Genomic DNA, 10193 nt, shown 5'->3' with positions numbered 1-10193 from the left:
GGAGCTAGGAGAATGGATTGATAATCATCATATTTTGTTGTATCCATAGTATATTATGAATGGATTTTTCAAACAGTTGAGTCACCTTTGCCAGCTCTCCAGGTGATTGATTTTGATGTGAATGCTGTGACATTGTTTATGACTTGATAATAAGGATATGGTTATTTATGATAGCATTCCATACTAATACAATGACTATTTTGCACTGGCGCTTTTTTAGATGCATTGAAGTAATGCAGGTTTTATGATAGCACTGGAATAAGCTTTCTAGAAAATAATTATGGCATTATGCTGTTTGAGCTTTTTTTTTGTTTGCTTGTTCAGAATTAAACTGAATTAAAAAAAAAGAATAAGTGTTTCATTAGTGAAATGAAGCAAATTGCATGGTAGATGTGGTGGGTCTACACAATTTAAATGTAACATTTAAAAAGATAATAATATGATGGAGCTCCAGTCTAGTGTCTTTTTGGTGAGCTTTCCTAAAGTTGATCTTTTTGTGAATTCTTTTCTAGAAAGTCAAGTTCTTGATGTCCTTTGTCCAAGAATCTTTAGCAGAAGAGAGACAGTTTTTTACAATGATGAGGAATTACCTGCTAGGTAAGTTAAGTGCTAGTGTATGGCAACAATCTGTGATCTTTTCAGTTGGGGAAAACGGCTGAGAATTGTAATCCATAGTTGGATATGTAAATTGGATCAGCTGCTGTAGCAGTAGGTGATTAGAGATATTAGATGTTGGGACAGGCTTTGGGTGAGGGGAAAAGAAGTGCTTGTGACATGTACATCAGTATGTAATTTCCATACTGAACTGTGATGAAACTCTATTCAAATACTCAGTGAAATACATAATTCTACTTTTTTTTTTTTGATGTTGCAAAAAAAATGAAGCTAGAGTTACATTCTGTGAGTTTTCTAAGAGTGAGATAAGTGATAAATTTTGAATGTCTATGTACCTAGGCAGATAAAATTATATATAGGTATGATGAGCTATGTGTATGTATCTCTGCTTGTCATTTTATAACGTGGTGCTTTGTCAGGCTGCGCGGTATTTCAGGTAAATTTGAAATGACAGTTCATTATAGTAAATTAGAAGTGAGTAATTTCCTTTGTGAGTAAAATTTACCTTAAAACGTGTAGAAAGTAGTAAAAGTAACATTCTGCTGTGCATTTGATGACAATCCAAGTACTGAATAATTTACCATTGCTTTGTATTGCCCATTTACTGCTTGTTGGATCATTTTACACTATAATATTATTACTGTAAAAAAAAGAAATACATATTCAGCAGTCTCGGTGACCTCTGGAAAGGAGAATTTATTGGGAGTTGAAAATATGGTTGACATTTTACCAAAGTCTCCTTAACTATTTTTGTTTGTGAAGCCTACAGAATACTGTATTTTGTAGTTTGAGGCTCGGTGGCACATAAATAGTGTGGGGGAGAAAGTTAACATTAGAAGAATTTTACCTTAGTTTGCTTCTAGTTATGCTTATTGGCAGCATAATTTTCAAAATAGTTACGTTTTACTTCTGTCTCTCAGACTAAACATAACTTCTTTTGAACTTTGAGTTTTTGAAACATTAATTTTTCAGATTGTGTTTGGTTTATTGTTTGTTGATTTGGTTTTTGATATATTTTTTCTTAAAGACAGTGTTAGAGTTTTTTTCAGCAATGAAATTCTACTTTTTCTTTGTGCTCTGTTTGGCACTGCGAATACATAAAGTGATAGAATAATATATTAGCATTTATATTTATGAGTATAATAAACAGGAGTTTGTTAGCTATAGGTTATTGCCATTGCTGCCTTTAGTTCTAGAGAGTAAAAGTAATTATGTTTGGGGCCTACTTTGGTCACTACTTTCAAGTATATGCATGATTGGGTATTAGAAAAACTCGTTTTATCAAAAAAAAAAAAAAAGAATAATAGTTCAGTAATAACTCCTCTGATATATTCTGAAGTATATTTTTGAATTGACATATTACATTAATACAATTATCTCATTTCCAAAACCATTATTACTAAAGCTACCTGAATAAAAGTAGTGTAGTTTTATATTTTCTGTATGTTTATCTTTGAAAATTTAGTTTTAATAAGCCGACCATGACTATAATATGATTGTTGACTCTCTGGTGATTTTTTTTGTTTGTTTTTTTGTTTGTTTCTTTTTCTGTTTAGGTGTTCAGATTCCTGCTTCAGTCACCAGATGTTAATGAGGAAGAAAACTTGACTGGTTAGCACAGTTGTGGCAGTTTGTTGGCGTTTTTTATTCCATGGTGCTTGAGGAGAGATTTGAGGAAAATTTCAAAGAATGGAGCTAGCTCACAGTTTACTACTTAATGAAGAAGCATATAAGCAGCTTGGTGAATTTCAAAAAGCAGAGTTCATTTTTGAATGGTTACAGTTTTTGGAAAAACTTCTACCAGTGACTTCCAGAGTAAGTATAATGAGACTTGAGAAGAAAAGCACATTATAGTTATTTCTCTCTGGGTTTTTTGTTATTTTGTTTAAAAACAAAGAGCTTTATTCATATTTGCTTCATATTTTTCATGTACATGCAATGAAAGTATGTTCTGTGTTAGCTGCAGCTTTCTAAATGTTACAAGTTTTTGGTCACAGCCCTTCAGATGACAGAGCCACTTGTCTAGTGAAAGGATTTTTTTTTTCTTTCTCTTAATTTAGATAATTACTGCAAGATTTTGCAACCTCATGATGAAGAATGGAAGCCATACTTCCACCTAGCATGGCACAATTGCTTTGTAGTTCTCTAGCAAGCAAGAATGTAACATTTTTCTCTTATTTTTTTATTTTCCTAGTCAAATAATAAAATATGTTTCCAGCCAACTTGGTTCACTGTTCAGTGCATATTAAGTAGGACATGTGGATATGTAGCAATAAAGCAACCTAGATAATGCTGTGTAAGAGTTATATTCTTTGTGTTAAAATATGCAAATGAAATACAGTGCCAGATGCTTTTTTTTTCCTTAAAAAAGCATTTAAAAAAAAATTCTATAAGACTAAAATAGATGATAGTTTTAAGGGAAGTTCTTTCCTTTGTAATGCTCAACTTCTTGACACTCCGCTAAAGTTCTTCTTTACTACTTAAATTGCTATTATTTCTAGGAATTGTTTTATTTTAAAACAAGCATAGAAGAAGCAAGAAAACACAGTTTTGTTTTAGCAAGACATAATTATACAAATGCCGCGGTGAAAATACACTTGGAATGCTACTAGAAAGAATTATGCTCTGAAAAATGTTGGGGTTGTTTTTAAAGAATAATAAAGTACTCACATATTTGAGGTGGCTTTTCTCTCAGTAGAAAAGTGCAATAAAATGTTCATTTTTAACTAAGAATGTCATATTATCAGAATACTAATAATGAAGTAAAGATACCTAATAAAGGTAAAGATAATCAGCATTAATTGTCTTTAACTTTTAAATACAACTGAAGTTTAACTGGTTACTGATCTTTGTTTCCAGGCTGATATAAGGGAAAATCAGAAGAAACTAGTTGAGCAATTGACTTCTTTATTAAACAATTCACCAGGACCTCCTACCAGACGGCTTGTTGCCAAGAATTTAGCTGTACTTTATAGCACTGGAGACACTTTTTCGGTTTACCAAACAATTGACAAATGCAATGAACTCATTCGAAGTAAAGATGATTCGCCAAGTTATCTGCCTACAAAACTGTAAGTATTTGTTTTAACCCCAAACGTCAAATCCAGTAATAGCAAGAGAGACAGATTTACGTGGTGAGAGGTTAATGAAGGAGAGGGTGTGCTCCCTTATTTCTGCCCGCTGTCCTGTAGAGCTTTGTGTCATATTGCGTGTAGAATCTGGGAGCCTCCCTGGTTAGAATCATTCTTGTGGGTGTTGCACAGCTGCAGAAAGTGATTTTTTCTTTGGTATTACATCTCTAAAATTTTTAGACTTGACTATTACAGAAGAGAAACTGACTTCATCTGAAGGCAAATTCAAATTGCTTCCTTCTCTCTAGATATTAAACCAATTTTATTTTAATCATTTAGTATATGGTGCCTTTGGGGTAGAATTATGAGTGATTAAGTACTTTGGTAGCATATTATATATTCCTTTCTGTGTCTTTACTGGAAAGTTCTGAGTAAGAAGTTCAGCTGCATGTTTGGGGGGGGGGGGATGAAATTCAGGTAAATACCTTACAATGTAAATTACCCTTGAAAGTTTAATAAGCTTAAAATATATTTTTCTTCCTTATTTAGAAGCTTCTTGTTATGATTTCTATAAATATACCATGAAATCAATTACACTCAAACACTTCAAAATCGCATTAGTTTTAAAGCTTTGAAGAGAGGCAGTTTGGTGGCTGATGGGAGTTAGTGCAGATTGTATATGTTAGAACAAAATTTGACATACCTAACTAGCTACTGTTTACTGGAACCACTGGAAATAAATGCCTTGAGTGATTTGAAAGCTAAGCTAAATTAATTTATTTAAGAGTGTAGGAATTCTAAACTCAGTGCTGTCACTCAGGGCTATAATGACCATAGTGTGCTTTAAGGTAATAGAGTAAACTGAGGCCAGTTTATGCTTTATGTTTTTGTTCAGTGAAGGGACAGAACCAGCCTGCAATATGTATTGCCATATTGAATAAACCATGCTTTACAGCACATCAAACAAGCACCGATTATTTTAAAAAAGGTGAAGAAAGCCTTTCAAATATAACTTCATTAACATTAGTTAAAGGAAAAAAAACCTTTACCTGACATGATGCATCTGAGTTCACTGCCAGAGAATACATAAAGAACGTAATAGTTTCAGATACTGTATGTGTGCATCAGGAACCAAAAAAGTACAAGACAGTTGGTGATCTCCAGACAGATAACTGAAAGTCAGGCCAGAGAGAATACCAGCAATGGCTAACACTGTTACAAGGGCAGGTGCTTGAAAAACCCAGAGAAGATAGTGCTGAGAAGAGCCATGAAATGTACAAGCATAACTCCAGGTACAAATACATAGTTATTGAGCACATCTCTTAATCCAACTGGGAAACTGGACATGAAATGTTTGTAACTAAATGCCTGAAGCATAGCCAACCGAACAGAGAAGTGTGCACTGATACTGCAGGATGTGAAACCATATCTTAAGGTGCAAAACATTATGAATAACCTTTATTCCTGAAACAATGCACATCTTTCACTATAGTGAAGAAAACTGAAAATAAAGGTAGAGATAGTAAAGCATCATTGTGCATTAATTATACAGTTTACAAAGCAGAGTAGAATCTACCTTCCTCCTTTGCTTCACATGCTAATCCTCTTTGTGACAACTCAAGTGAAGCTTCCTGAAAGTAGATTTTTTGCAAGGAGTCAGCTGTATTTTCCAGTACCACAATGTTTTTTTGTTTCCCTCTTGTTCCAGCTGACCTCTTGTGCAGTCTTATGAGTTAATAATAAGGTTGCTATAAAAGGTCTTAGTCTTGCAAAATGAGTTACTGCTACTTCCAGCTCCTCAGCAGTGAGTTTCAATAACATTATAGGTGAGTTGTTGTATGGAACAAAACTCTGCCAGTCTTCGTTGCTTTGGCTGCAAGATGCCACACTGGAGGAAGTGAGATGTTGTCAGCATAGCGAGAAGGGATGATGGAGTCCATTGGCAGCAAGGCAGAAATGGCAGACAGACAAATGGCAGATACCCAGAGTTAGAAGGTGGAGAAGTAACTGCGGGAGAAAGATGTAGCAGTGTTCAGAATCCTGCTGGGTATGTAAGCAGTAGTGAAGAGAGGAAATAAGAGAGGAAGTGGAGGAAAGGGTAGCAGTAAAATATGGTTTGCTTTAAAAAAGGTTTGGAAATGGGATTTCTTATAATACTGACTGAGACAACAGGCTACAGAAGAATAATCAGAACTACAGAAGTCTTTATTGAGTAAGTTCTTTCATCTTGGGTGGCAAGTGTGAATACTTGGTGATCAGTGAAGAAAGACTGCTTTTTTTTCTTCTTTTTATTTTTTAAAATCATGACTGTTTGTTTGCCATCTGTCCTTATTCAGCATACATGCCCATGTTGTCTGGTGGCAACACTCAGCTGTCATTGTTCACAATGTGTTGATTCACCTGAAAACTCCTTTAAATACAGTTTATAGTGAATTGTTCTCTTATCCCATAAATTGTAATTTTTCTTTTTTTGCATAGGTGGAAAACTTAAATGTTTTAGGCAAGCATTTTAAACAGAACCTTAGATAGGTGCTTATCTACTAAAATTGAGCGTGATGTGAATGACGAACCAGATCAGTTAAACAGATCGTGTAGTGTGGATACAACTTCTTACTTTACTTCAAATTACAAGGTTTTTTAAAATATCTGCTAGGGTTGCTTTCAAACCATAAGCATTTTGAAAGCATTTGGCTGGTCAGGAAACTCTTAATAGCTGATATCAGTGGTGTTCTGCCACATGATTAAGTATTTTAGGTCTGCATTTTTGTTAGTACCTCTCCAAGTACAATTGCTAAGGCAATATTTGAAAGAAAACAACTTAAATGTATCTTTATAGAGAGAGCTGTATGTCAAAATGGGGCTATGCAGTCAGGGAGGGAAAAACACAGACAGGGAGGCTTTTCCCTGCAAAAACCTAAATTTACAAACTTCCTTAGAAACTTGTGGCTGTTGCTTGTTACTTGACAGATAAAGTGACTCAATACAGTTTGGACATAGTGAAGAACCATTTGTGGGGAAAGGCAAATGGACAGCTACAGGCATGATAAAATCCTGGAAGGCAATAAGAAGAGCTTCCTAAAGTCCTATGCTTTTAACTTTTATAGGAACTTAAATATTGATACGTGGAAGTAGTTGGAATCTCATCTTTAGTTGATTATATGTTACTCATCAACAAATGTTGCCACTTTGTTTCTAGAAATCACTGTTCAACACTGACTGATTTTTTCATAGGACACTTAAGCAGGTCAGAACAGTCAGCCATGTAAGAGTGTTTGCAGGTTATACCATGATGTAATAAGGTAGTTATGATTTGGTTGTTGTTTTTTTTCTTTGTAGATATTTGTTAAATATTCTGAATCTGGATTATGATATTAAATATACATTTTTTAGTTTTAAGGCTAATTAAGCAGAGTATCTGTGACCATCAGATGATCAATTTACTAGCAACATTTGTAATTTTATGCCCAGCCACACCATGAACAGCATTAAAATCCAAACTTGTTGGTATACCGAGTTGGATAAAAGTAATAATGAAAAATGTTGCTTCAATGAAAATAGGATTTTGGTATGATAAGAGATAATGAATACCAATTTTGTTTCTTTTACTTTGCTTTGTCATTTAGGGAATCACTGTTAATAATAAATGCATTTTTCTAATCAAGAATGTGTTCAGTATGTGTTTTTAAAATTCTTTATGTGAAACCTGAATTCAGGTGCAGAGTAAGTAAAGCGTTGCTTTGTTGAATGAGGTGCTGAGCAGTGTCACTGCATGTTCAAGAAGATCTGGTCAAAGAGCCGGAAGCTGATTAAAGATACAATTTCTTTTTTCCTTATGTGCATAAAATTAATTGGTTTAGTTCTAGATCTGTCAATACAAAACCCAAGGGTTTTCCTTAATTATTTGTCGTGGTTTAAACCGAACCCAGGACATTATTAAAAGGAAAATATTCTTTATTTAAGCAGCTCTCTCTTTCTTTATTTGCTCAATATTTAGTAATTTTTTGCTTTTGCTAAAGGATATGGCAGTGAGCATAGAGTCCAGTTGTCAGTTGGAAACTAAATTCAGAATTGTGTGTTGTGAAAAGGACATGGGCTTATAGTTATATTTCATTCAAGGTGTTTCTTTATTGCATATTGTTATACAGAATTTTAATTACTAGACCATTTACAGTCTACTATTGACCATCCAGTAATAAATAAACTTGTCCCTGGCTACTTCTAGCAGCATCTGCCATAGCACAATGCCATAGGCTGCATGATCTGCCATAGCACAATGCCGTAGGCTGTATGATGCAGGACATGCTCAATTTCTTAGATAGAAATTAATGTTAAGATTTAAAGGTGGATATGCAAATTGTATTCCTATCATAAAATTTATTGGAAGATTGTATTACCTGAATTCTTACATTGTGCAAGTTGTTTTTCCAACCCTTGTATCTACATTTCTCCTAGAGTGTGTGCCACACACAGACTTTTTTTTTTTTTCTTTTCCTTTTGATGATTCACATAACTTTTTTGGGACATTCTGTTTTGTTATTTTATTGTTTGCCCACTGATTACATTAGTTATCCTAACCCCTTTCATCTATTACTGCATCCATTTTCACGCATCTTTGGATTTGCTTTTGTTTTAGTGCTGCGGTGGTATGCTTGGGCTATTTATACAAAAAATTGGGAAGAATTTTGGGAAACAGTTTTACTGACACCGTTGGGAATGTGCTTAAAGCAATGAAGAATGCAGAGGTATTGGAACAGCATGTTTAAAAAATGATTGGAAAAATAATAGGATGTGTACTGTTGGTAGCTGGGCCAATGAATATGAGAAAGTGCATGATATCAAAGTATAAAAAAATTGTGGAAAGTCATAGGATAAAAATCAGTGTCTGAATTCCAAAGAATTCCCGGAGAGCTAATGGGTTATGACTATAAAAGGATGGATCATAGCTCTTCTCAATCTGATTTCGTGAAAGAACTTGATAAACTAGAAAATCTAATTGCCTTAATAGTAAGAAGATCTTTGCTCCAGCTTGTACTTCATGTTTTGCGTGCTAGTTAGTACTTTCCAGTAGAAAATAGAATTACTGTTTTCACTTGCTTATAGAGTTATAGAGCAAGTTACCTGCTTTAACTCACTTCAGCATAAACAGATCTCCAAAAGCCTGAAAGACCCAAATCTTTGTTTATGTATTTCAGTAGCTGCCATTTTGTATTTCCAACGAGCTTAGGTTGCAGAACTTTAACATTTCTCTTTTTGATTTTTCAGTCTCAAGGTCGTTATGAGATCATGCTTAGTTTGCAAAATATATTAAATGGCTTAGGAGCTGCTGCTATCCCCTGTCATAGAGATATTTACAAAGCTGCCCGATCCTGTTTGACAGATCGATCCATGGCAGTCCGCTGTGCTGCTGCAAAGGTAAAGTGCTTTAATAGTGTTTTTTATCAAGTAAGATCCCTAAATAAAATTCTGGTTTAATGGATTACAAGCACAGCAGTGAATACATTGCTTGCTTATCTTTATTTCTTTGAGATTGCATTGGCAGCAAAAAATCAAGTTATTTTAGCGTGAAGCAACATGCTTATTTTGTTACAGAGAACTTTGTGTATTATGTAGCAAACTAAAACTTTTACCGAGTGCTTTTCCATATCAAAACATTTTTATTTCCCTTTTTTGTCTAGTGTCTTCTTGAACTTCAGAATGAAGCAGTATTTATGTGGAGTACAGACTTGGATAGTGTTGTGACCTTGTGTTTTAAATCCTTTGAAGGTTCCAATTATGATGTACGATTAGCAGTTTCAAAACTTCTAGGCACAGTATTGGCTAGAGCTCTAACATCTAAACAGACAACAGGTAAAGTTTGTGCTCTGCTGATTTTCATCTGTAAAAATCTGTTAGATGATAAGAAGTTCTTGAGTTCTGTTGAAGCCTGAAGTAAAATCACAATGTAAGCTTCATCTGGCTGGTCATCTCTCTGGTTTGGTCTATTTTGTAACATTTTTCTTGTAAAGTGTTGTGGTTTTGGTTGTGTTAATATATATAAACATTTATATATATATAAACATTTATAATAAACAAGGAAAACCAATTTTTTCTCTGTTGTAAGATTTTTATTGTACGGAAAGAAATTAGTAGCCTCAAGAATTTAAAGCAAGACTGCATTAAACAGCTTAGAAAACATTAAACAGCTTAGAAAACAGCTTAGAAATTAGTAGCCTCAAGAATTTAAAGCAAGACTGCATTAAACAGCTTAGAAAACAATAAGGCTTGAGAGAGTGTCTCTTTGTTAAACTAAAGAGGTAAGGTTATCTTCAGGCTGTTTTTCCACAATCATCAATTTCCACATCTGGATTGTGTAGCAGTACAAATGTGATAAGAAGCAGAAATGAACATTGTAGTTTTGTTCGCTTAACAGACCACATAAATTTCTGCTAACAGGCAGTGCTTGATCTAATCGAAGCATCTTGGTACAAAGTTAACAACTCCAATCTTCAGTGTCATTTAGAATGGGTG

At 34.1% G+C, this 10193-nt stretch overlaps 1 protein-coding gene across 9 annotated transcripts in view; it reads left to right on the top strand.

Moving 5' to 3' along the window:
* Positions 1-486: 486 nt before the first annotated feature.
* The window catches only part of HEATR5A (HEAT repeat containing 5A), a 56983-nt gene continuing 47276 nt past the window's right edge, over positions 487-10193 (top strand). For 6 of the 9 annotated variants that reach the window (XM_061463479.1, XM_061463473.1, XM_061463474.1 and 3 more), the window contains exons 1-6: positions 487-597; positions 2172-2430; positions 3475-3686; positions 8320-8428; positions 8949-9098; positions 9362-9533. In XM_061463479.1, the coding sequence (XP_061319463.1) occupies positions 2305-2430; positions 3475-3686; positions 8320-8428; positions 8949-9098; positions 9362-9533 (769 nt within the window). In that variant the 5' untranslated portion in view covers positions 487-597; positions 2172-2304. Of the gene's footprint in view, positions 598-2171; positions 2431-3474; positions 3687-8319; positions 8429-8948; positions 9099-9361; positions 9534-10193 lie in introns of those variants that run through there. The other 3 variants (XM_061463476.1, XM_061463478.1, XM_061463477.1) reach the window with 3 other exon arrangements.

The sequence above is a fragment of the Pezoporus flaviventris genome, unplaced genomic scaffold (assembly GCF_033815535.1).
Source record: "Pezoporus flaviventris isolate CSIRO_AGI_PZ_B2104156 unplaced genomic scaffold, CSIRO_AGI_Pfla_v1 ptg000036l, whole genome shotgun sequence".
NCBI classification, from domain to species: Eukaryota; Metazoa; Chordata; class Aves; order Psittaciformes; family Psittacidae; genus Pezoporus; species Pezoporus flaviventris.
The sequence above is the reverse complement of the archived record's forward strand: the minus strand, read 5'-3'. Positions and strand labels throughout refer to the sequence as shown.